This window comes from Saccopteryx bilineata, chromosome 1 (assembly GCF_036850765.1).
Source record: "Saccopteryx bilineata isolate mSacBil1 chromosome 1, mSacBil1_pri_phased_curated, whole genome shotgun sequence".
In the NCBI taxonomy this organism is placed as follows: Eukaryota; Metazoa; Chordata; class Mammalia; order Chiroptera; family Emballonuridae; genus Saccopteryx; species Saccopteryx bilineata.
This window is the reverse complement of record NC_089490.1, coordinates 89,828,054-89,855,134: the sequence shown is the minus strand read 5'-3', so window position 1 is coordinate 89,855,134 and position 27,081 is coordinate 89,828,054. Positions and strand designations below refer to the sequence as shown.

The window sequence follows — 27,081 nt, the reverse complement described above, 5'->3', positions numbered from 1 at the left end:
CCCTGTTGTGTCCCCAAATAGGTCCACTTCCCTCATTTACTTACCTGCCTGACCCCCGTGAAATTCAGGTTGACAACCTCTGCTTTAGGTAGGCATCTACAACAGCTAACCTTTATCAGAAACCTAGTCCGTGCCTACCGCCATTCAGACATGCTTCATGTGGGTTAACTTATTCACTTCTCACAGTCTTGTTATGAGGTAGTCACTAACATTATGCCTATTTTACAGATGACGAAACTGAGGCCCAAGGAGGTTATGTCATTTGCCTAAGACCGTGGGTAGAAAGTGGCAGTGTTGGGATTTTAACCCAGGCAAGTCTAGCTCTAGAGTCTGCCTCTGACCGCTGTGCTACAGACACATACCCTCAGCTATATGTTGAGAATAATTTTCCACATCAATAAATATAGTCTAGGGTCACCTGTATAATAAAAACAAAAGAAAAAACTAACCCCCAAATAGCAAAAGTGGACATCTGTTTTTTTCTTTGCCCAGTTTTCCTTCCTTTAAGAAACTGCCCGTCTCCTAGTGATTCTGGTGGGGCTGTTCATCCCTCACCTTCTTTCTGACCAGGCATGTGATCCAGGCCTGGCCAGTTACGGGTATTCCTCCCATGCTGTTGCAGTGATTGGTCCAGAGACGGGCGCATGTCCCAGGCCTAGCTAATCAAAGACTTTCCCTGAGAAGTTTTTGGTGGGCCCTCTTCCTGAAGTCAAAGGTGATTTGATGTGAGCCTGGAGCTGTCTGTGGCCAGACTGCCTATGGAGAAAACCCACCTTAAATCCTGAGAAAGGAACAACCAAGACAGACTGAGAGAACCAGAAAAAAAGAAGGTGGGCGGGGGAGGAGGGGAGAGAACAGGATATTTGAGCCTCTGTTATTCACATCCCCAAGACCAACCCCATCCTTACTGAGCCAGTAAATTCCAGCGTAAGTTAAACTGAGTTATGTTTGCTTTAAACCAAAAGATACTTGAATTCTACATCATTATTATGCTCTTTAATGACTCACATTGGCCCATCGCCTGGATGGTGCATAATTTATTAACCGTCCAGCCCCTGGTGAGCATTTGATTCTTTGCTTCTTCCCCAATTCCCCAGTTATCAGTGGTGCTGGGAGGAGCCTCCATGTGCTCACTCCCATGTGTGCAATTACCTCATTAGGTGCAGTTTCTAAATGTGAACTTGGACATCAAAGTGTGCTCCACTGCCCTTGGCCCCCATCCCTGCCTTTGGCTTCCCGAATTATGGACCCTCCTTGGGTCTAGCTTCTTTCTGTCCCTTTGTGCTAAAGGCTCCCAGTAAGTCTTGTGGCCAAACCCAGACAAGGAATGACAGGTCTGGGGGAAAGTGGGCACATCTGCGAGCCCTTTGGCCTCTGAAGCCCTGTTTGTGGCTTGGTTCTCACAGGCCAGATGCAGGAGCACTCAGCGTTCCAAGATGCAGGAATGCTCCATCTGTCAGACAGATGCTGTCTCCAGTTCTGAGTCATTAGAAAAAATGAGAAATCAGAGAAAAGTATGAAGGAAAGGAACTTCAGAGGTTATTCATCCCAGACACACACCCTGCCCACCACCTGCCATGTCCTACCCAGTTCAGCTGACTCAACCACGTGCCCTGTGAAGGCCGGGATTTTTATCTGTCTTGTGCCAATGCTGAGAACAGCACACGGCATGTAGTAGGATTTCAATAACTATTGATTGGATGGATGGATTGATGGATGGATGGATGGATGGATGGATGGATGGATGGATGGATGGAGTACTCTAACTGTGCAACCAAAATGAATTCAAGGGGAGGTTCTGCCCCTTACTCACTGTAAGTCCCCTCCCTCTCCGGGTCTTCAATACCTCATGTGTAAAACAAGGTCTTTAAATTAGACCACCTCTAAGCTCCTTCCCAGCCCTCTTACCTTTGAGCCAGCTCTGCCCAGGTGAGGAATTCTGAGCTTTGGAGCAAACAGAAAGCATCACTCATACAATTTTGCTCAGATTTGATTCAAGTACTGGACCTTTCCTATCTCTGCCCTGGGGGTGGGCAGCCCACTGAACTTCTTTCTAAATGTTTGAAGTGACACCTGCAGAAGTTCAGAGTGGAAATGAAGTCAGACAACACAAGGCTTGAAGCTGAGCTTTGCCCCTTCCTGGCTGTGTGGCACTGGACAAGAAACTTAAACTCTCTGAACTTTGTTTCCACATCTATAAAACAGGTACTGTAATACACTCGTGGGGGTGTGGAAAGGATTAAATGAGATGACATACAAACACTTAGCACAGTGTCTGGCATGTACTGAGCACTCTATAAATGGTAGTACTGGTTGTTTGGAGACCTCCCAGAGCCAATATTTGGGGAATGCTGTGTGTTGTCCCATAACCGAATTCGAACCTCCATCTAGCACACATGGATAAAGCAGAGCCCCATTTTGGGTAAAGGGCTAACCTTAGGCCAGAAAGAGCCTCAGGAAAATCCCTCTAAAGGGAACCTTTCCTGTCTTCATCTTTCTTTCTTCCTGAAATTCAGACACAATGGCTGGAGATCAGGCAGTCACTTTGGACCATGAGGAGATCTTGAGGATAGAAGCAGAAAGTTAGAAGGAGCCGTCATCCTTGATTATCAGGCTTCTTTATCATAAGAGATAAATATACCTTTAATTAGTTTAAACCATTGTTATTTGGATTTTCTGTTTCATGCAAGCAAACCTAATCTTATATGTTTCCATTTTGCAAATAACAAAAAACATGGCTTAGAGGAGGGAAGTTCACACAACTAGCAAGTGCTAAGTGAGGATTTGAATCCAGGTCTCTCTGGGTCCCCTACCATTAATTCTAGCAAACCCTTTGCCATCCACAGTGAGAGTGTCCGTCCCCGTCCCCCCCCCCCCAGGCTGCCTGCATGTAAGCTGTTAGACATGACCAGGGCTGGAGGGGCTGGAGGAAGTGAGGTATAATCACAAAAGACTTCACAGAGGAAGTGACATTTGAGTTGAGTCCTAGAGAATGAGATAGTAATAAAAAGTGAACCATTCAACCAGCCCTTCAGACATAGAGGGAAGTGCCAGATGCCAAGCTGTGGCCCTGGGCAAGGTAAGCATTAGGGCATGTGTCAGGGGTCCTCAAGACCATCCCCAAGTTCTGTGATTCACCAGGAGGACTCACATAACTCAGCATATAGTCTGACCTACCCAGAGCTATGGTCTGTCACAGCGAGAGGACATAAAACACCAGCAAAGGCGCCTGGGGGGAAGAGTGGGGGGAAACCCGGCGTGAGCTTGGTCATCTCCTGGTGGAGTCACACAGAACTTCAGTCCTCCAGCAACAAATTGTGAAAACACATGTGAGATGTTGTCCAGCAGGGACCTCCGCAGAAACTCAGTGCCCACAGTGTTTACTGGGGGCCACCCCGTAGGCCTAGCGTGCACCAACATTCCCGATTCCAGAAGGAAAGCAGGTGTTCAACATGAACCACGCTGTTCGCACAGACAGCTTAGGCACAGCGAGCCCTCTTATCAGGGGGTGGCAGGAGCCCTCCCTAAATCCAGCTTCCCAGACGCCAGCCAGGGGCTGAACTTGCGAGCAGGCTTCCTAAGGACAGCAATCTCAGGCCTGCTATGCTGCCCCCTTTCTGCACAGGGAATTACACCTTTCTCCCCAGTTCTCTCTTTGGTGTGACCTGGGAAATGTTTTTTTGTGTGTGTCTCAAGCCCAGATCTGTTGAGATAAACTTAGTTCCCCACTGAGATAATGTCAACAAGTTTCCTAGAAAATAACCTTGAGTTATGCAAGAGCCTGGGAAGCAGGTTTGCGGAGTCCCGAGAGCACTAGGCTGGTAGCTCAAAGGTCTGGATCCTAGTCCTGAGCAGGACACTAACTGAAGTTCCAGCTTGATCAACGACGTGCCAGGAATGAGGCTTGGTTTTATCTTTAATGAAATGAAGGCACTGGATTTTATCTGTATCAGTGAGCTTTTGCTGCATAACAAACCACCCCAAAGGTTGATGCCTTGAAGCAGCAAACGTTTGTTATTTCTCACAGGTCTATGCGACAGCGATCTGAGTTGGGCTCAGCTTAGCGGCTCTTCTTCTAGTGTCACCCGGGCTCATCCATGAGGCTGTCATCAGGTGGCACTGAGGACAGTTGGGCCTCCCTCCAAGTGGTATCCTATCCTCCAACAGGCCAGCCCAAGCTGGTTCCTGTGGCAGCTGGGTAGGGGTCCAAGAACCAGGGTGGGAGCTACAAAACTTCTGAAGGCCCAGTCTCAAAAGTCATGTAACATCATGTTCTAGTGGTCAAAGAAAGACACAGCCCAGGCCAGATTCAAGGGGAGAAGAAATAGCCTCCACGTCTGGATGGCAGGAAGGGAAGTGTCACAGTGCAAAGGGGTGTGGATTCAAGGAGGGATGGAAATGACAGCTAACTTTTGCATCGATCACACCATCTCCCCTCTGCTCTTTTCATTCATTTATTCATTTTTTGCAAACTTGAACATCCTCTGTGTCCCCAGCATTTGCCAAACACAGGCTGACAGGGAAACAGGTGACTAAACCAATATGTGCCACAAAGTTATAAGGCAAGAGCATTTATTTTATAGATATTTCTTTACACTATACTTTTCCCCACTAAGGATTTGAATCAACCTGCAAGATAAGGAACAAGCAATGAAATTCTAAGTTTTAGCCAAAGAAGAAAATCAAAACCAAAAGGAAAAAGAAGATTGTATTTATGAAGTACCCACTATGTCCCAGCAACTTATACATATTGTCTCCCTCCATCTCCCCACGACCCCCTTATAGGTAAGCAGAGGCTCATTGCAGGTAAGCAACTTGCCTAAGTTCAAACAGGGCTGAGTGGCAGAGCTGGAAGTCACACAGCTGACTTTGGCCCCAAAGTTTGTAGACTACAATAGAACAGCCATAGAGGAGCTTCAGATTTGACTGTGAGTTTCCTAGCAGCTTATGGGAAAAGGGAAACTGAACAGATTGCCCAATGGTCCCTAGACAGGAAAAAAAGGCAGACATTTCATTGAGGGGAATCAGAGCCCTTCTTAGCACTGAATTCATTTTTCTTTTCTCAGGGGAGAACTGATGAAAGAGCTGGTGAAGTGGAGTCTAGGGCTCAGCATAGACTCCAGGTTGAGTGACCGTTCATTTTATGTGTAAGGAGGTTGTTGAGTAAGTGCCCATTGTCTCCCGGAGAAAGTTCTGTCTTACAGTGACCATCTTCCTGTGTGTGTGTGTGTGTGTGTGTGTGTGTGTGTGTGTGTGTGTCAGTGTCACTGTCTTTCTCTTTTCATCCTCTCCCCTCCCCCTGTCTCTTTTGCCTCTATGCCTCCCTTGCTCACACCCAAAACATAAAGAGAGCCTGCTATGCGAAACTCCGGGTTTTTTTTAAGGAAGTGCTACTGCTACGTCAAGAGTCTACCACAGACCCCAGCAGGAGAGGACTTCCTCCCCACAGGGGCTGGGCGGGGCAAGCAGGAAGGGGCCTGTTGAAGGCGAAGTGACACATCTCTGCCTGGGCAGCTTGAGCAGCAGCTGGGTCATCCATTCACGGGAGCACTGACCACCCTTCCCTGGAGGCTTCAGAATGGACTTGTGCCACCCAGGTAAGCACCCAAGCCAACCTCTCTGGGCCTCAGTTTCCTCCTGTGGAGAATGGGGATGATAGTGCCTGTCTCACAGGACCCTGGAAAGAACGGCTGCATAAACAGATACAGCCCAGGTGGGAAGTGCAGAAGCAAGCAGCCAGTGTTTGTGGGCTGGGCAGCCAGCTGCGGTCCGGGTGCTGGGAATGCAGGGAGCAGGGCAGGCATTGTCCCTGCCCTCATGAACTTACTTGCATTCCAGAAAGGAGACAGACAGTAACTATATTAATGTCACGTGTCAGGTGGTAACACACAGAATGAAGAACAGTAAGCAGGCTAAGGAGAATGGGAGAGGGTGGTGGAGAAGGCTTCAAGAGCAGAGACCTGAAGGAGGCGAGGGAGTGAGTGGGTTTCTGGGGAAAGCATATAATGGGAGAACAAACAGACAGTGCAAAGACCTGGTGGTGAGATGGAGAAAGGCTGCTTGTGGCAAAGGTGACAAGGTTGGACACGATACCTGTCTGTGTGGTACCAAGTCCCTGAAGTCCCTGTTTTGCCTCTGGGGAGTGAGGGTGACCTTTGGGGAGGCACCAGACACCAGAGCCCACAGAGGCGCCAGGAATGAGCAGCAGGCTGGGCTGAGAGCCTCCCCAGTAAGAAGGACCATGGGTTTACAGGGAACAGGGAAGGGAGGCCACGCGGTCAGAATGGGAGAGAACAATCGACACTGTGTTTCTGTGAGACAGAGAGAAGAAGAGGGGCCGAGTCCCTGTACCCCATGTCTCAGAATGTTCTAGCATTGCCTGGAAGTCCCAAAAACTAGAGTTGCCAGGAGTTGTTCAGTTCCCCAGGTTCAGATGGCGACAATCTGTTAGCAACCGATTGAACCTTTTCTTCAAATAAAACCTAAGCCAGAGCCATCTGTTCCTGCCCCCTGGGGACCCATCACCCCATAGTCAGAGAACCACAGATCCATCTCAACACTCCCAATTACAGATGGAACAAAGGAGGCCCAGAGGGGAACAATCCTGCAAAGGAAGACCACTCCCTACCCCCTGACTCCCTGCCCAGAGCTCTCTCCCCAACACCCTAGCTTTTACTGTGGGCTTTTGGGGCAGGGGGCTCAGAGACAGGAGTTACTCGGTGGCTACATCTTAGGCAAGAGGAGACCCAGCGAGGAGCAGTGCCTGGATCTGGATCACTGGGTAGACACAAGGGGTAGATGAGACAGTGAAGTAACCCCCAAATGCCTGTCTTTAGTACTTCGTTCTTTGGGGCCTTCTCCTACAGAAGTCCTTAGGAAGAGGGATGGTTGTCCCCTTAATGCAAATGAATAAACAGAAGGAGGGCACTGACTTGCCCCAATTCAAGTGGCAAGGAAGTGACAGAACAGGGACAAACCCTGAAAGAAGAGACAGCCATGGTCAGCTTGGGCTGTAGGGGTAAGGGGCGTCCACGGAGGACAGAAGAGTTGTCACTGCTTTGCCTTTGGCTGGCCTTGGAAAGAAAGGGATTCAATGGGGCCAATAAGAGCAGTCTGTTGGAAGAGTCGAGGACTTTATTGATTGGTTCTTCTAGTCACTCATTCATTCTATAAGCAGTCCTCTGGTGTGCCAGCCTTGTGCTGTGCAATGCTGGGGACAGCAGTGACCCAGGTATGGGCCCAGCCCTGGGGAGCTACTGATTTGGGATGTAAGGAAGAGGGGGACATATTTGTAAGGCAATGACCAAGGACAGATGTGCAAATGGGCACAGACCTGGAGCATGGGAGGAAGCCACTCTTTCCATGTGAGCAGGGAAGATCTAGGAAGACTTCCTGGAGGAAGCAGAAGGAGAAAGAAAAGATCTGTGACCCAGATTGAGTCTTAATCAAAGCACCTCCAAAGCCAGGTCATTACCCCTCTTTGAGCTCAGACTTGTCACCTGTAAGGGGGCACCATCATCCCAGCCTAACCTAAACACTGAACAGGGATTAAGAGTCAGCCAGACCTGGCTCAGTTCCCCACTCTGTACCAACCGGCCAGCAGTCATGATGAGCTTCAGTCTCCCCACTTGCACAGGTCACCCGAGGGCTGCCTCCCCTCCTCTAGCCATAGGTGTGTGACATCCAGAAGCAGGTCAGGTCCTGCCTGGAAGGTAAAAGGACCTGGAAGTAACAAGGCCCCAGCATGACCAATGACAGTATCGGGTTGGTGTAGGGAGGATGGGTGCAGATAAAAATAGAGAAAAGGCAGCTCAGCTGTGGGTAGGAAGCCACACGATGCGCCCGCAGGGCAGGCTGGGGCGGGGAGCAGCTCCCCCAGACACCCTGCAGCCCCCGTGGCCCTCCCAACAGACTCTGAAGAGCCTCTGCCCCACGGGCTCCAGGACAGCACCTTCCTCCTGCCCTGGAAAAGGGGAAGCCAGGCCAGCTGTCCTGGAAACAGGGCTGCAGGCAGAGTGATGTCTAAAAATATGATGGGAAAGAGGAAGGACAAAGGGGAAGTGGAGAGGAGTGGGGGAGATGGTCGGGCGGCCACCGGCCACACTCGGCTAGCTTGGGCCTGGGGGGCAGAGGGCAGCCCCAGCCCAGGCGTGGGTGCGGTCAGAGTCTACAAGTGGCCTTTGGGGGGTGTGGAAAACAGAGCCCAGGGGGAAGTAAACAGAGCTCGTGGGGGTGACAGTTGTTAGTTATTTTTTGTTTTATTATTGTTGTTGTTGCTATTATTATTATTATTAAAAATCGACCTCCTATGAGCCACAACGGTGCCTGAAGCAGGCTTGGAATTGGAAGTGAGCACTCAGGCTGCGTCCTTTTCACAGTCCCTGAACCTCAGTGTCCCCTGAACCTCAGTGTCTGAGCTCTGGAATGGGGACAAACCCACACTTTCAACAAAAAGGTGAAGGGTCAGAAGGCCCCTCCGTACCACGTGATAGGTGCAGCGGTCCAGGGGCTGTCAGCTTTGTCCCACAAGCTCAGATGCTCTTAGCCAGTTGCCACCTGCTGGAGTCAGGGCCCTGCTAGAGGGGACAGTGGACTGAGTGGATCCACAAATGTCCCTGTCAAACCACAAAAGGAGCTGTATGAGGAGAAATGCAAGCTGTTCCCCCGTCTCCCCTCACTGCCTCACTCTCCTGGGAAATCTCCTGCCATCCACACCTGCACCTCAGTGTCCCCAGCTCTATGATGTTGGCTCTGCTCTATTTCTTGCCCAAAAAGAGAGAGGCTCAGACTGTAGGTGATATTCTGCATCTTGTCTCCACTCTCAAACACGTGGCAACGGTCAGCATCCCCGTGTCAGAATAGCCAGGGTTAGCATCTGATGGAGTTTCAATGCACTATATGTCGATTTCGGGCTTCAGATGATTAACATCGGCCTCAGAGCCCCAGAGAGGCCTGTGTGTGAATTTCAGCTTCACCACCTTCCAGCTGTGTCGCCCTGGGCAGATCACTTAACCCCTCTGAGCTCCAAGTGTCTTGCCTACAGAATGAGATTAGAAATTCCTTCCTTCTTCCAGAGCTGTCATCTGGATCAAATGACAGAGCGCATGGGAAGAGACTAGAGTACACAGGGCCTGGCACAGAGCAGGTGCTCAACTGGCACAACTTTCCTCAACAAACAACTCAGCTTGTTTATTGAGCCAGGCTGATCCCAAACCTGCTGCAGTGAATGGGAAGGAGGTGAGGGAGAAGACGATGCCCGGAAGGACCACAGGAGGCACCCAAGGGGAGAGAGGGGGGAAGAGTAGGAGCTCCTGGCCAGAGAGTAGAAGGAAGGTTATTCTAGACAGGGAACAGCACATGCAAAAGGCCTGTGGCAGGAAAGAGCCCAGGAGAGCAAATGAAGGGCAGCCAGTGAGGCCGTGAGGCCACGGCAGGGGGCAGACACAGTGTGCAGTGAGGATGGGGGTACACCAGGACAGCTGGGCCCAGTAAAATTTGGAGTCCTTATCCATGGACAATGAGGCACCGTGGGAGACTGGGCTGGAGGGGCAGAGTGAAAGAAGGAGGCATGAGGAGGCCGCATTGCCGAGAGGGAGCCCGTGGCCTGGGTGCGGGCGGAGCTGTGCAGGCAGAGAGGACAGGCAGGGCTCAGATAGGGGGACGCCCGAGGGGGAGAGGCAGATGAGTGTCCAGGTGCTTCCTGGGGTTCTGGCCAGGGTATCTCAGGCACCACCCCAGAGCTCAGGGAACTCAGGAAGAATTGAAGGCAAATTCTTGGACTTCCTTTTTTGTCAAAATGACACACAAGATGATAGCCAGGGGGATAGCAGGGTCTGAAACTCAGGGAGGGTTTAGAGCTGAGGGTGTGAATGTGTCTCCTTGGACCAAGAGAGGATGAGGGAAATAAGAACAGCTGGTGAGGAGAGGAGAGGAGAGGAGAGGAGAGGAGAGGAGAGGAGAGGAGAGGAGAGGAGAGGAGAGGAGAGGAGAGGAGAGGAGAGGAGAGGAGAGGAGAGGCTAGCCTGGGACCGGCCACAGAACCCAGGCTCACCCCTTGACCAGGGATTGTCCAGAGAAACACTAAAGCTTAGCCTGGCTTTTCTCCAACAAGCAGCCCCGCTGGAATCCGTGTGGCCTCACCAGGAGGTGTCCCCCAGCCGGAACCCCAGTGCAGGACACAAGCCCCGGCCAACAGGACAACAATGGGAAGCAGGCAAACAAAACAAGAAAGTCTGATCTTTCACCCCAAAGTCAACTAGAGGTGACTGGGTTTTTCCACACTAGCACTCAGCCTTCCTCCTACTCCGGACAGAGGAGTTCCAGACTGTGGCGCTGCCTCCCCTGCTGTGTCCCTGCTCCTCTCTCCACGTGGATGGGCCCTCACACCTTCCAGCCCCACATGTCCCCATGGCTGCAGGTTGCAGAATCTTGGATAGTCTTGGGTATCAGTAAACCAGGGTTCTGACACCAGCACTGCCATTTCTTGGCTGTGTGACTTAAGGCAAGTCACTTTGCCTCTCTGAGCATCAGCATCTTAGCTAAAAAAGATCTACTTCACAGAGTCATGAGGATTAAATGACACAATTTATATGAAGCTACTGACATGGAGTAGGTGTTTTTGAGCTTAAAATTTAATGGAACTCTTTCTTTGTCCCCTGGTATAAAGGCCACCTCTCCCCTCCCCAAGAAATTAGGAACTCTAAGCCTGCAGAACTTAAGAGTTGTAGGGACAGAAAGGAAAACTCCCAAGTGAGTCACTAGGAAGATGGTAGTGGAGCCCTCCCACACTCCTTGTTCCTGGATCAGTGTAGATTACCTACTGGGGACAAAGCACCAACTAACAGTCACTGATTTAGGGTGTAGAGGATGGTGTCCATCCAAGCAGGATGTCGGCTGCAAGCTGACACCACTGCTGCACCTTCAAGAGGCTGCTCCAGCATCCAGCAGGCCAGCACCTTCTGGTGGTGAAATGTTGAGAGGACTAGCAGGACCCATGGTCATATGCTCCTCCCACACTTCCTTTACTCTAAAGAGGGCCCCTAGGTCTATGTGATGTCATGCAATGTTCTGTGTCAGTAGATCAAACCCTCTGGAAGCCCTTGAATACTGACACTGGCAGAGGCTCTGTGGGCAGGAAAGGTCACCACATGTCCAGAACATGCGAGGGTTCCAGTCAAGATAAATTGCTGGCCTCTGCAGAATAGAAGGGATCCAGTGTAATCTGCAGGGAAGCCTTGGTACATGGCTACTGTATTCATGTGCAATACTGGACCAGCACTGGGCTGGCCAGTTAGAGACTAGCTGATGGCAACTGGCCAAGTTGTTCTGTCTGCCTGGTGGTTTAGTGCCTCTCCTGTGATAGATGCTTGCTGTGGAGCATAAGTTTGCTTTACAAAAATCTTCCCACTCTGTGCCCACTCTGGTAGGGCTGCCCACTTGCCTCTTCCCCAGACCTCTCTGTTCTTGGCCTTCTGTTCTTTCTTCTTTTCAGCCTCTGACCAGGAAGTCATACCATACTCTACTTACTGCCTATGAATGCTTGTACAATCTTACTTCCCAACACGTCTCTTCCCACATGAAATGGATGACCAGGTGCCCTGCTCAAACGTCTGCCCATTGGAAGGACTTCTTACCATTGTCTTTTCAGAATACCTTTGATCAGGGCTATAGTCCAATAGCTGTTTAGTCTTTACTTGCACCCAAACTCTGAGCCACGCATCTCAAAACTAAGCTCAGGCATTTTCCTCCTTTGTCAGAAGGTCACAAGCTACCCACCCAACAGACGTGGTGTGAGCTGAGTGACAGGCCTTGGTACAACAGCAGTGGATGACATGGGGTCTGAGCCACCTGTCCATGAAGCTTACTGGAGTCTTCTGGTTCTGCTCACGCTTGTCCCTAGATGAAGCACTTACAGAGAACTGCTATTGGGCTCACTCGACTTTATGACTTAATGGTCAGACAGATTCACTCTGGTTACTTGGCCAAAGGAACCATTGCCATATACACTTGCCAGAGTATTGTAGGGCCCTTCCCTCTGGGGACAAAGCCTCTTCTTCAAACAATAAATATTGGGTCTGAAAATTGGTTCAGGTCCAGAAATGAGGCAAGGGGTCTTGACTTACTGTGCCGTGGCTGCCCTTTGGGAGGGACATATCCTTAGGTGAGGCAGCTCCATTTGGCTGAGATTATTTCCTGGGGAGGGACTCAGTTGTGAGTGACCAGCAGGCTATCCCCCCACCCCAGCAGCTGAGACAATGGATGCCTTGGTCCTGAAGAGGAGATCCGCGTGGCACAGTCTAGCATCGATTATACATATGTTGGATCCTTGTCAGGGTTTGACCTAAGTCAGATTCTTTCCGGGTATTTTAGAAAATTCAGCTCTTTTAATTCTGACAACCACCTTCTAGGCAAGTATTGTGGTTCATGTTTCCCAGCTAAGGATACTGTATCGGTTAAGTTTCAGGTTTAACTGCTGTAACAAGGAGACTCAGAATAGTAGTGACAGACGTTCTCAAAACTTATTTCTCTCCCATTGAAAAAGTCCAAGTGGGTAGCTGCTGGTTGAGGTAAATATGATGACTTTTCTCCACATGGCTGCCCAGGGCCCAGGTTCCTTCTAGCTTGCTGCCCTGCCATCTTGATACCCAGCTTCCATCTCAAAGTCCAAGATGGCCATTTAGCCAACAGGAGGGAGAAGTAGGGAAATGGAGAACTTGATATTCTCTCTGCATTCACTCAGGAGAGATAATATCTGTTCTTGTAAAACCTTTAAGAAACATGACCAGACACCTCCCAAAGCTAGGATATGAAAGTGAGGGAGGATCTGGATGGGCAGATGGGAGAAGTCATGCAGGTAGAAGAGCTGCATAAGCAAAGGTGGGGGGATAAGACAGAGGTGGACAGTTTGGGGCAGTGCGGAGCTGGCACACCGAACTGACAGGATTTGTTGAGATTGGTGGGGGAAAGGCTGGCTGAAGAGGCCAGGGAGACCATGAGGACCAGGACGAGGACTTTTTCCTTCAAATAATGGGGAGTTCACAGAGATTTTGACCAGGAGAGGGTTGTGGATGGAACAGGAAGCACAGTGGGGGGTAGAGATAAGCCAGCTGACCTGGGTGTGGGAGTCGTCATAGCACCTTGCGCAGAATTCTGACCAATGCACACTTACCTCCTTCCATTCATTTCCAGGTGAAGTGGAAAGAGCTTTGTAGTCAGCCCAAGGTCAGCTCCAGTTCAGCAACTCATCCCTATGGGAACTTAGCCAGGTCATCTCAGGACAGAAATTGTCAAATGTCCCCCAAAATCCAGTCTCCCATCTGACATATCAGGACTATCTTATATAGGCTCATTTCCTAGCCTCCCTGGCAGGTAGGTATGGCAATGTGACTACATCTACACAATGGGGTGTTAGGCAAAATGCTATACCACTTCCTAGTTGTGCAAAGTTCCAGGGAAGAATGCATGCTTTCAGCAGGTATTCTGTTGAGTACCAGCTGTGAGTCAGGCTCTTTCTAACTGCTGAGGATGCAGCAGTGAACATTAGTTGGAGTGTCTGCTTTCATGGAGCTGGGAGTTTAATAAATGCAATAGAAAAGATGCGAGTACACAAGATAATTTCAGGGCATCTCTACATGGGAGAAGGGTGTTAAAAAAATAGAGAGCTGGGTAGGAAGGGAGGGTCGGGGGGAGGCCGACTTAGAGTGAGCAGAGAAAGCCTCTTGGAGGTAGTGACATCTGAGCCCAGACTTGAGTGAAAAGGGCTAGCAAGCCACGGTTTCTGGAGGGAAGAGGTTTCTGGAGGGAAGAGCTGTGTGGTGTGACTGGAGCTGAGCGGCGGAGGGGAGGGCTGTAAGTGAGCCAGTGGCCATGGGTTCTCCTCTCTCCAGACCCCGCTGAGCTGAACAGTGGGGAAACTGAGGAGCTGCAGCGGATCAAATGGCACCGGAAGCAACTTCTGGAGGACATCCAGGTGAGCACACACACACTCACACTCACAAATATTCATGCTCATGACCACACACATGTCCACGCTGACACACCCTCAAACCACACACACCCCCAAACACTCATATATACTCACACCTCTCCCACTCACTCTTGTCCCCAACCTGGTCAGAGAGGGGGCCAGATTCCAACCACACTGAGCCTCATTCTCAGCCCCCAAGAGTGGGGAGAACAGAATTTCCAGGGGACTCCCCTCACTCCTGGGCTGAGTGGCCAGGAGAGAGCCAGAAGAGAGGGAGGGGAGGACAGCAATGGATTAAGCCCCTACTGTGTGCAGAGCCTGCCTGGGGCTCTATACACCTTATCACATGTTGGGTTCCACCCCCACTTGAGTGGCTACAATCAGTTCTCATCCTCATGCTGAGCTACAGCTTCATCCCCCCTAAAATGGAGGTCATTTGGTCAATGTAACACCAGTAGGTGCCCAGCACTTGTCAATGCACCAGTTTTTCAGATGTTAGCACATATGATGCTCAACAGCCTTCTGAGATAAGCCCTGGTTCTGTTTCTGGAATATGCTGAGCTCAGTCCTGCCCCTGCCGTCGCACTCGCTCCCTCTGGCTGGGACTCTCATTTCTTCATTCTTAGCTCACAAGCTGTCTCCTCTGAGAGACTGCCCTGACCATTCTGGCCACAGTTGCTGGGCTCGCACCCCACCCTGACATATGTCCACCTAATATGGCAGGGAAGAATGAAGGTACAGAAGCATTCACTCAGCAAGTATTTTTTTTGAGCACCTACTATGTGTCCGGCTTTCCCTATATCATTACTGTGATCATTTTCTGCATGGTCATTTCATTTCTCTGTGACCACCATGATCCTAACCCTAGCACTAGACTGTGAGTTCTGTGTGAGTAGAGTCTGAGTCTGTCTGCCCACCACTGTATTTGCAGCCCAATAGTCTGAGCATAGTAGGAGCTCAATAACAACTCGCGAGAAGTTTGGAAATAGAGTGGCATAAAGTTGGGGTCAGCCCCCCAAGTCAGGAGATAATGAAAGAAACGGTACAGACAAAAGCAATAGTTTCGTCTGGGGCTTTGAGGACATGAGACATCCATCTGCACATGAGCAATCTGAAAGTCACACCCAGAGGTGGGAGTGGGTATGGGGAAGGTTCATAAAACACTCTCTATCCCAGCTTTTGCCCACTGACTCTCCCTCCCCATTCATGCCACCCAACAGAAGCTGAAGGATGAGATTTCAGATGTGTTTGCCCAAATTGACTGCTTCGAGATGGCGGAGGAGAGGTGAGGGGCCTGGCCAGGGGACCCTGGGAAGCTGCCATGCTGTCTTCCTAAGGATGTTACAGGTCATGAATGAGCAGGGGCCACTCCTGGTCTAGGCCCTGCTGAAGTCAGGGGTCAAGCCCTGGAGGAGGACACAGCAACAATGAGCTAGGAACAGGGAAGCCCCAAGACTGTCGCCCTGGTCTGATCTGTGCTTCTAGACAGCTCCGTCTTTTGAAAAATGACCCCATCCTCCCATCCTCTCCACCAAAACTCTCTTCCAACCCACCCTGATCTACTCCGTGACCAATCCCCACCAGGAGCATCCTGGGAGGAACTAGGGAGAAGGAAAACACAGCCCCAGGATGAGGACAGGGAAGCTAAGGGGCTCAGGGGGACAGGAGACTGGACCGTGGCAGGACCGAGGCTGGTCCACCCTATTCCCCCCACAGGGTGTCATTCACCCTGCCCCTTCTATGGGAGGACTCTTACTGGCTCTGTGACCTGGGGCTGGTCCCCTCCCTTCTCTGGGCTCAGTTTCCCCTCCTGTGAGATGAGAATGTTGGTCCCTACATAACCTCCTAGGGCCCCAGGGCACTGGCACCTATAGCCAGTGTCCCAGGAAATCCCTCTGATCCCCACCTGTGTGGCACCCACAAAGACGCACACACAGATGCACTCCCACGTGGCCCCGTCTCCAGAGTCTCTGGTCAGGCCCCAACAATAACAACATAACATTTCCAGAGCACCTACCACCAGCTGTTTTCAGTGCTTTAATCTTCCAACAGTGCTGGGAGGCAGGTGGCGATGTTGCCCCATTTTACAGATGAGGGAACTGAGTTCCAGAAAGATGAAGTGCTTTCCCTAAGGGGCTGTGCCAGCAAGGGGTGGGGCGGGATTTCACCAGGAAGCTGGCTCCTGAGCCTGTGCTTACACTCCCAGCCTTCCCATTTTCTTGCTGGCACCCCAAGCACTGAGCCCTGTAAATGTTCCTCCTAGGGCAGCTCCGGACTCTCGAAGCCATGGTGCTGGGCCCTTTGGAAGAGTCCGGTGTGCTAGGCCTGGGAGGGCCTACACCTGCATTGCTCGTGCTCACAGGCCTGGACACCCCCTTCTGAGGTCCCTAGGGAGTGTTGGCTATAGTGGAGGGGAGTTTTCAAGGTGTCTGAGGGTCCTTGGGGATTGGACAGGGGTGCTATGGGGTCCTGGGGAAGCCCACATTGACATCTTCATGTCTTTAGCCGGATGGCCCAAAAGGAGAAGGAGTTATGCATTGGGCGCAAAAAGTTCAATATGGACCCCATGAAGGTAAGTAGTTGCAGAGGTTTTGGGTCATGGGGTCGGAATTGCTCCATGCTGGGCACCTTCATAATGTTCTCTTGTTTCCCTCAATTGCTACAATAACCTACCTGACAGATAAGGAAACTGAGGCCCAGCAGGGCTCAGCATCTGGTCCAGGCATGGCTGGGGCCTCTGTCAGCACGGCACAGCAGCCCCGGGCATGAGGTGGAAGCCAGGAGGTAGAGGCGGGGAGAGGCTATAATGTCCACGGTGGGGAGTCCCTTGGCACTAGGCCTCTGTTTCCTCTTCCGAGAGTGGGGCATTGGACAGGGTGACCTCAGATTCTGGGGCTCAGTCTCCAGCCACTCGGTTTGGGGCAGCCAGATCTGGGGAGCAGGCACAGAACACTGAGGGTTCAGCCTCAATCCCTGCCCTTCAAGGGGCTGTGGGCTCCTTCCCTGAAGGAACACAGATAGGAGGAAGCTACAAGCTGACACATAAAGGAGGTGCATCAGGGCAGCCAAGGGACCCCGGAAAGTCACCGCTCTGGCTTAAAAGGCTGCCCTCCCTGTCACAAGTTCACAGGGTCACACACCCACTCACCTCCCACAGCCATAGAAACTGGACCCCTGCCCCATCTACACATCTACAGGGACCACACACACACTAACTCACACTTCCTGCCCGAGCACCAGGGAAGGGCCACTGAGGGGTCCCCAGGACCCTCTGCCTACAGTTCAGAGCCCTCCTCAAACTGCTCCCTTCTTCCAGGAGCCTCTTTCTCCAAAACGAGCAGAGACATGAAAGAACCATCACAGAAGACCAGAGGCCAACCTTCAAATTCCTAAAATGAGAATGACAGGCTCCAAGTGCCTGGGTCATGAGGAAAGATGTCTGGGATACTGTTATAGCAGAAAGGCAGGCTTCCACGTGGAGGCGTGGCATGCTCCACTTTCATATAGAAAGGAAAGGAAAGTGGCCGCCATGGTAACTCTACCTCCAAGCGGTAGGACTCGGGCAATTTCTTCTTGTGATTTTGCTGTTTTTTATCATTTTTATACAATGGACATAGATTACTTGCAAGGAAACAATGAAACACTATTTTTAAATACTGAACTTTAAGGGGACAAAAGGAATGGCTGAATCATTAAATTTTAAAAGTATAAATCAGTAGAATCACTGAAGCCTATAATCAAAGAGTGTCAGATTGAAAGGAACCCTGGGGAGCACCTGGCACGAACCTGGTTTATTGCAGAAACCCCATCTCTCTTTGAATGCCTCCAGTGATGAGGAACTCACCATCTTACAAAAGTATCTTCCATTAAAGAGGGATACAACTTCCCAGAATAGTCTGTGCCAATGCCAGAAAGTGGGGCACAGGGCTCTGGCCACTTGGGCTCCCTCCCTTCCTCCTCCCAGTCTGACTGTTCTGAGAGGGCTGCTCATGGCTCTGTGTACCAATTCCAGGGCATCCAGTACCTCATTGAGCACAAGCTGCTGACTTCCAATGCCCAGGACATCGCCCGGTTCCTGTACAAGGGAGAGGGCCTCAACAAGACGGCTATTGGCACCTATTTGGGAGAGAGGTAAGGGGGTGGGACCTTAGGGAGGAAGAGAATGAGGGTGTGCAGGTATGCACAGGTTAGTGTATATGTGTGTGTGCTGGTGAATGAGGGAGTGAATTATGTTAAGAAAGTCATAACTCCTAGAGTTTGAGAAGGCTGTCACTCCCCTCCAGATTCTGAATCAAAACCTTCCTTCCTGCCTTCCTGCCTGCCTGCCTGCCTGCCTACCTGCTTTCTTTTATTTATTCAACAAGTAGATGCTTGTTAGTATCTAACCTATACCAGGGACTGTTCTAAGCCTTGAATTTACACCAGTGATCAAGACAAACAAAACTCCTGCTCTCGGGGGGGGTGGGGGGTACCTTCCAGTGGGGAAGACAGATTCCCAAACATGTAAAACATGTTAGAAAATTATAAATTCTTTGAAATACAAATAAAGTAGGAAAGGGAGGTGAGAAGTGCTGGGGACCACAAGTCAAGAGCTGCGACTTCAGTGTGGACAGTAATGGTTTCAGGGAGACGTGAGGTTTCACTAAATCTTGGAGATCAGGGTAGACATCTAGGGGAAGAACATTCCAGGTTGAGGGAACAGCATATGCAAAGGCCCCAGGGCAGAAGCATGCTCAAGGAACAGCAGGTTAGTGAGCCTGGGAGAAAGCAAAAGAAGGAGGAAGTAGTAGGTGACAAGGTGAGGATCCATTAGAGCAGTGGTTCTCAAACTTTTTGAAGTTGGGGTTCATTTAAAATCCTACAAATAATTGTAGGCGCACTATATAAAAACTTCTTAGAAATATATTATAATAATTAAGTCAAATATTAAAGAAAAAAATAAAATCCAAGCATGCTTTCATGGTAATTAAACAAAATAAATACAATAAAATTAAATTTATTCTGACATTAAAAAACATTTTTATGTTACATTTTTTGAGTTATGCTTTTTAGAATTTGTAAAAAAAGAGGGGCTAAAAAATAAAAAAGATGAAAAAATAGTTATCTTATTATCATATATATAAAGATACATTTTAAGTAAGATTTAGTAAATTCGGCAGGTCCCGGTGCAAATGTGTTAAGTTTTTTCATTCTTGTGTTTATGAGAAACATGAGCCTGATGTGTCCTAGCAATTTCTTCAATGTTTAGGCATATATTTGAAAGGCAAAGTCTCATTTCCTCGTCAATACATTGAAGAATTCCTCTCTTTTTACTCTTAATTGTGTTGAGTGCAGAAAACCTCCACCATACATATCATCTTAACTTCACACCAAACAAAGGATAGAAGAAATTTGTCTCCAGTCTTCCTGGGGAACACGGTGGGGTAGTGTAAACAATCCAGCACCACAGCTTAACAGCCTTTTGCAACCTAATCAGGCAAGTGAGGTGGGGGGTTGGGCAGACTGTCAGCTTCCAGCCAATTCCCCACACCTCTGTTCCCCAAAAATCTAAACTCCAAAACCCTGTTGGTTTTTTGGTCCCCAACAGGCACATATTTCTCTGGAATACCAAAGGGCCGTGGTCCCCAACCCCCAGGCTGCAGACCGGTACTGGTCCGTGGGCCATTTGGTACCGGTCTGCAGAGAAAGAATAAATAACTTACATTATTTCCGTTTTATTTATATTTAAGTCTGAACAATGTTTTATTTTTAAAAAGTGACCAGATTCCTTCTGTTACATCCATCTAAGACTCACTCTTGATGCTTGTCTTGGTCACGTGATACATTTATCCGTCCCACCCTAAAGGCCGGTCCATGAAAATATTTTCTGACATTAAACTGGTCCGTGGCCCAGAAAAGGTTGGGGACCACTGCCATAGGGCACACCTGGAAATCTTCTAGGGCGCACCAGTGCACCCTGGTGCACACTTTGGGAACCACTGCATTAGAGGACTCTAGGCAGAGGAGTAGTCTGAGAGAACCCCTCTAGCTGCTGCATTGGAGGCTTCGACTATAAGGGACCAGGCTGGAGCTGGACCAGAGAGCAAGCAGCCCTTCTCCCAGGCTTCCCAGAGGACACAGCTCTTCTCCTGAGCAGGCAGAAAACACAGGTGTCAAGAAGGGCCGCACTTCCTGATCTAAGATCCTGGAAGAGGGAGAAACGTGGAGAAGCATGGTGGCTTCCATTCTACAGATCAGCACTCTGGGGCTTAGGATCATCAAGTGGCTTGAGTGGTGTCACCCAGGCAGGCAGTGACAAGAAGGATTTGACTCAGGGAAAGCCCCTCCAAAGTCAGACTCTTATGCTGGACGGGAGCAATGCTGGTGAGCCATGGGGTGGAAGGTCTGTTCATACATGGGAGAGCGTGGTGTACACATGGGGAGGGGGTGATGTGGGGTCAGATAGATGTGCACAGGTCAGATAGTGGCTGGATCCCTTCTTGTCCCTCCCCCACCTCAATTCCTTCCAGGAGGTAGATACCAAAAAGTGCCCCAGTGCATTCTACCCTCCCTTCTGCCCCTCCCCAGAGATCCCATCAACCTACAGGTGCTCCAGGCCTTCGTGGACTGCCACGAGTTTGCCAACCTCAACCTTGTCCAGGCCCTCAGGTGAGTGGACCAGGGCCCAGCCCTTAATTGTGGCACAGCCAAGGAGGGGACTGGGGGCATCATGAGCCACATGGTTAATAGCACAAAGTGTCAGGAGCAAAACCTAATGAATGACAGTACCTGCCTTATACAGCTAAGGCTGGGGATACAGTTGGTGTAGACTGCCTGGAAAAGCCTGGTTCATTGCTACGGTTCCTACTGGTACTACCATATTACAACCTTACTATAATAATATTTAATCACTGTAACTATTATTACTGCCATTCGCACTACTTTTCAGAATAGTGCTTCTTTTATTTATTTTATTAATACAGCTTAGCATGTATTGCAATATTATTACTTATTATTTTCTAATTAGGATATTATTATCATTTTTACTCTTATTTTTACAACTATGGCAGGCATTATAGTAGAGAGATTAGGAGCACAAACTCTAGAGCCAGACTGCCTAGTTCATATCACAGCTCTTCCATTAACCCCCTGTGTGGCCTTGGGCAAGTCACTCACACACACACACACTCACACACACACACACACACACACACACCTCTCTGTGCCTCAGTTTTTTCATCTACAAAGTGGCAGTAATAATAGTACCAACCTCATACGGTAGTGCAGACTAAGAGAAAGTGCTTAGAATTGGGCCCACAATAAGTGTTTAGGAAATCTTAGGAAACTGGCTCCCAAAAGGTAGCTTTTGAGCTGGGCTTTGAAGGATGAATAGGAGTTTTCAAGGCAGAGAAGATAGAAGCTACCACTATCCAGTCAATGTGGCTTTCCTTCCAATTACCATGTTCTTTGAGGGATAGGGGTAGTTTCCAATATTTTTTCATTCACTCATTCATTCAAGAATGTTTTATGGAGCAGTTACTGGGTGCTTGAGCCTGTGCGAGGCCCAGCAAGAGACGTGACAGGAATAGGCACAGCTCTTGACCTCAAGACATGGAATTGAAAACTGTGGAAATCATCAACTTCCAGAGCTGGAAGCTTAGCTTCCAAGAAAGGGAGTTCAGCCAAGGGAAGGCACTGGCCTAGGTCCCATAGTCAGGTAGTAGGGCCTGATGACCAGGCAGGAGTAGCTGCAGACCCCAGGCAGACAGAGAATCCCTCGTTGGCTGAGCTACACTGGGCCACAAATGGTGCTAGGACTCAGACAGGCAGAGGGAAGAATGAACTCAGCTCTGTATTCTGAAAAAAAAAAGAAAAAGAGAAAATAAGCATTCCTTGGAAACCTCCTGCATGGCAGGTACTCACTCACCAGTACAAATCCCACTAGAGCTTAGATGACAGATACAGATGCCCCCGATTACAAAATAAAGAGATTAAGCCCAGGAGAGGAAGAGTGGCTTGTCCAGGGTGCCCCTGCAAGTCCCCACCCACCCTGCTGCCCACAGCCCTGTTCTTCCTTCAGGCAGTTCCTATGGAGCTTCCGGCTGCCAGGTGAGGCCCAGAAGATTGACCGGATGATGGAGACCTTTGCCACTCGATACTGCCTCTGCAACCCTGGCGTCTTCCAGTCCACAGGTGCCAGTGTGGGATGGGGCTCCAGAACCTCCTCAGCATTGCCAGGCTCAGATCTATCTCCCAAAGCACCATGGCTACCCCACACATTCTGGTTTACCCCCAGTACCCAGATCATTCCAAGCCCTCAGTGAGCACCAACACTGTGCCAGGCCCTCTGTTGGGTACTTATTGAGCAGAGCTGCCTCAGGGCATGCTCTTTGGGAGAGGAGGCAGGAAATGATGGCACAAGGTGCGAGAGCAGCAGTACACCTGGCTGAAGGCAGGGGTGGAGGAGTCAGCATGTCCAGGATGGCTTCCCAGAGACATTGGGGTCTGAATGGGGTTTTGAAGGATGAATAAGAGTTCTCTAGAAGATCGAGGGGAGAAAGGGCCTTTTGGGCAGGAGTTCTAGTTTCAGCAAAGGCCCAGAAGCATGAAACATCCTGGGCAGGACATAGGGGGCAACAGAGCATAGAAAGATATTAACAGAGGTCAATTCTCCATACTCCTCCACACAGAGTGGAGGAAAAGACATAGCAGACTTGTCCTGGCCTAGTCTCAGAATCCGAAGTCATCGTGACAATAACCAATTGTATTTAATGAATACTCGGCACGTGCTAAGTGCTTTACCCATAGGAAGCCGTTTAATCCTCACAGGCTGTGAGGTCTGCAGTATTCTCATCCTTGTGTAGAATACAGGTGAAATGACTTGTCCACAGGCATACTTTTAGGCTGTGTGTCTAAGGACAAGTCCTACAGAGCCTCTGTCCTGGCTTATAGTTATATATGATTTTAGTGCTTGCTTATTTTACTGTCTGCCAGCTCCACAAGTCTAAATGTCCCACAAGAGTGGGACCATATTAGGATTACTCACCAGTGAATCCCAGTCCACAGCACTTAGTACGTACTCAGTAAGTATGTGCAGGAAGGAAGGAATTTTAAAGCACCAGATTTGAATCACAGTCCTACTACTTAATTCTGTAACTTTGGGCATGTAACTTAACCCTCTGTGCCTCAGTTTCCTCATCTGTGAAATGGGGGTGATGACAATACCTGACTCATAGGGTTGTCATGGCGATGGGAAGAACTGAGCATGCGGCACTCACCAACAACATTGGGTGCCACTGTTATCAGAGGTAAAATCCCCAATGTTCTAGAACATAAAGCTACTTCGAAGTTAAACCTCCGAATGTCACAGATGGGGAAGCCAAGGCTCAGAGAGGTCTGGGACTTTCCCAAGGTCAACCAGAGAGTTGGGGATGTAGCTGGACTTCCCTAGCTCTGGATACATGCCACAGAGCAGCAGTCACCTCCCTCCCAAATGCTCTGCCCAGCTGCCCGGCCTTGCTGCCTTGCATGCAAACATCTGAATCACAGAACAGGAGCTCTGGCCCCAGAAGCCCCACGAGGCCAGCCAGATTACCCAGCAGCACGTGACTAAGCCCTGAACAGTGGTGCCAACAATAAATGTTCTCTGAGATCCAAGAAGGCAGAGAACAGAGTGGGCAGGGGGGCCAGAAGGGCTCAGCGGGGAGGAGGGCTGGAGCCGAAAAAGAAGAAGGGTTTGAATGGGTAGGAAAGGGCAGGGGAGGGTATGCCTGGCAGGGGCCCAGTGAGAGCAAACGTGCAGGGCTGGGAAGGCACAGAGGATCTCATGACCATGACAGCTGGAGTCTCTTTGGAGCAGGGGGTCCAGGAAGAGTGGTAGGTGAGGCCAGGCCTCAAATGCCATGCCAGAAGGATAGGGTGGACCTTTGGGCCTTGAGATGGCTGATCCTGGATCCCTAGAAAGAGTTGGAGAAGAGGAGGGGAGAGCGAATAGGGCCAGGAATCTGACCTGCTGTCTCAATATTCAGACACCTGCTATGTCCTGTCCTTCTCCATCATTATGCTCAACACCAGCCTCCACAACCCCAATGTCCGGGACAAGCCACCCTTTGAGCGCTTCGTGTCCATGAACCGCGGCATCAATGATGGGAGCGACCTGCCCGAGGAGCAGCTGCGGGTAAGTAGGGCACGGTGCCCCCCAACCCAGTCCCCAGGCACCAGGAGGGGCCTGTCCTAGACTGACAGCCCAAGCGGGGCTCCTCTGAGATGGACCATCCAGGTTAGTAACCATCTTGAGATGGCCCACTGCAAAAGAGGCTGGTCCTGAGATGACCCTTCCCAAGGGGCCTCGTCCAAAGGTTGTCCAGAGACAGGCTCCCAGGTCCTGACGGACTCCAGGCTGTGAGGGACTCTGGCGTCAATCATTCACATCTTCAGAAAAGGTGTCTCATGCAGCCCAAGTCTATTTCTTCAAATCCTAGATTTTTAGACTCTTAGTGTGTCAGCCGAAAACCCCCACACTCTGTCCAAACTCCTCCCTCCTTCAGCAAGGAGGAAACTGAGGTCTCCCACCAGGCTGCAAGTCAGCCTGAGAGCTGAGCAGAACCCAGCCCTCCCATCTCCTCATTCAATAGCCTCCACCCCTGCCACACTGCCCCAGGCCCTCTGCCCAGCATGGGGCACCCAGGGATGAATCAACCATAGACCCTGCCCAGACCACCTTCAGGGTCTGGTGGGAAGATGATACACATGTGAATTACAACTCTGGGTGATTCATGCTGAGCTAACTATGGGAACATAGCCATGGAGACACAGAGGACACTACATCTATCTCCTAGGAGCAGGGGAAAGGTGTCATCCTAGAAGACTCCACAGAGGAGGTGACTTTTGAACTGGGCCTTGAAGGTTGGTTGAATCAGAGTTTCCCCAGAGGAGAAATGGAGAAGGGACACATCAGAAGAAGAAGTGACCAGAACCCAGGCCTGGCCTGGTTGAGAAAGGAAGGGGAGCCCAGAGTGGCTGGCTGGGATGTGGGTGCATATGAACAGTGATGGGTGGCAAGAGAGGGTCAAAGTGTCCAGGGCTTTGAGTGACAGCCTCAGGAGTCTGCCTGTTTCCTATGGGCACCAGGGAGCCAGGAGCAGGTTTGTAAAGGTTTGTAAACACCGAAGTGAGTGTCAGAGCCTGGCTCAGCAAAAATAAATTGACAGTTCATTTCTAGAACTAGCGATGCCCCAGAGCTCAACAGAGCTTCAGTTCTCTCTGGGTCAGAGCCTGGCAGAGTGGGGGAAAGGGCGTGAAGCCCACCCTTCCAGCTTAGCACCCCATGTCCCTCCTGTAGAAGTCTGGGGGGAGCTGGGCATGGGAATGATGCTTGTGCCCCTCTTTATTTAAGAAGGGTCTTTAGCCTGACACCCTTCTTTGTCCCAGAAGAGAATGTTTACCATGGTGGGGAGCTCAGATCAAATTTCACCTCCCCCCTTTGCCTGCTGCATGACCTTGGGCAATGACTCACTCTCTCCCGGCCACCGTTCCCTCCAACAGGGGAGCAGGGATAATGATGCCTGCGTCACAGAGCCGCTCTGAGTAGTAATTTTTTTTTAATGTAAAGGGCATAGCCCATGCCAGAGACATAGCACAGGCTCTAAATGGTGGCTTATGCCACTATTAAGAATGATTAATAATAATTTTAACAACCTGGCACTTAATAATAAAATGCCTAAAACATAAAAGGCGTTTGAGAATTGTTGACTTGTCTCATTGTGGTACTTGTGGCAGAGCTGGACTCACCTGTCTGGCAGTTAATGACAAGCCAGCACAGTCCTGCCAGACCTCCCAGGTGCCATATTATAGCTTCAGGCCCCCCCTACCACCCCCCACTGAGCCTGTTTCAGCACCTCCTTCCTTGGATATTTTTCCCAATTTTAGCCTTTTGTTGCTAACAATGCATTGTATTTGTATAGAGCTTGTAACTTTCTGCTCCTAGGGCTTTCTGGTCTATTATCTCAGTTTAGCTTCAAACTCTGCCTGGGAGGTCTGGGAAGGGTTATTATCCTCCTTGGCAGCCAAGAAAGGCAGGGACAGAGTGAGGAAAAGAACAGAGCTTTGGAGTCACAGTCACATCCAAGTCCTGGCTCCTCCACTTTCTGGTTGTGTGACATTAGGTAGGTGGCTTGACCTCTCTGAGCTCCCAGCTCATCTCATAGGATTAGTATAGAAAGGTAAGGTATTTAGCAAAGTGCCTAGTATAGTTGGAGGGGCTAATTAATCCAGAAACTTCCCAGGGTATAAAATGGGCACCCAGGCCTGGCCCTTGCTACCCAAATCTTTCCCAGGTAGCTGCTGCGGACTGGTAAGAGGGGGTCTTCCCACCTTCTCTCTGGGCCTCACCTTCCCCATGTGTAAAGCAAGGACTCGGCTTTAAGCACGTTCAGATATTCAAAGTTTGCCACTTTGAGGAAGGATTCCTCATTAAGCTGCTCCAGCCTGGGCCCTGCCAAGGACAAATAATACTTTTAAGTGACCTGATTTATGAAGTTAAACTGATGCAGAGACATCACCTAGAGAGAGGTCACCCCAAGGATTTGCAGACCATGGGCACACAGCTGGGAAAGGCTTAGCAGAGGTGCACAGTAGGGGTGACGGAAAGGTGAGTTGAGCAGGTTCTGCTCTGGCCCCTGTGATGGGACAGGGCACAGTGCCCAGGAGACTCAGGGCAAAGCTACAGGATGTGGACTCAGAAGATGAGAGTTCAAATCCCAGCCCTGCCTTCATCGTTGTGTGACCTTGAGTCTGAGCCTTAGTTTCTTCATCTACAAAGGGGACTGATGGCCCTGACCTCAGCTTATTCTTCTAGAAGTGGAGATTATGCACTTCAGTCCCTGGCACTTGGCACTAGGGAAATAATAGAGGGTGGAGGAGAAGAAGGTTTACAGGTGGGAAAACTGAGGCCCACCTCGCAGTTCAGGGCATCTTTTGCTGTGGTATACAAGTGACTCCATCAGAACTACAGTGTCCGACCCACTTCCAGGTACTTCACGTTCTCATCGAGTCCTCCCAACACACTGAAGCAGCAAGTACCACCCCTCATTTACAGTGAAGGAAGCTGAGCTCCAAGAGGGGTGACTAGTCAAGGA

At 50.1% G+C, this 27,081-nt stretch overlaps 1 protein-coding gene across 2 annotated transcripts in view; it reads left to right on the top strand.

Moving 5' to 3' along the window:
• The first annotated feature begins 5,466 nt into the window (after window positions 1-5,466).
• Window positions 5,467-27,081, top strand: part of CYTH4 (cytohesin 4) — a 30,396-nt gene continuing 8,781 nt past the window's right edge. Inside the window, exons 1-8 of one of the 2 annotated variants that reach the window (XM_066258955.1) lie at window positions 5,467-5,597; window positions 13,887-13,969; window positions 15,187-15,251; window positions 16,472-16,538; window positions 17,979-18,097; window positions 20,534-20,614; window positions 22,026-22,138; window positions 23,974-24,122. In XM_066258955.1, coding sequence (XP_066115052.1) covers window positions 5,579-5,597; window positions 13,887-13,969; window positions 15,187-15,251; window positions 16,472-16,538; window positions 17,979-18,097; window positions 20,534-20,614; window positions 22,026-22,138; window positions 23,974-24,122 — 696 coding nt within the window. In that variant the 5' untranslated portion in view covers window positions 5,467-5,578. The remainder of the gene's footprint in view (window positions 5,598-13,886; window positions 13,970-15,186; window positions 15,252-16,471; window positions 16,539-17,978; window positions 18,098-20,533; window positions 20,615-22,025; window positions 22,139-23,973; window positions 24,123-27,081) is intronic. The other variant, XM_066258962.1, reaches the window with a different exon arrangement.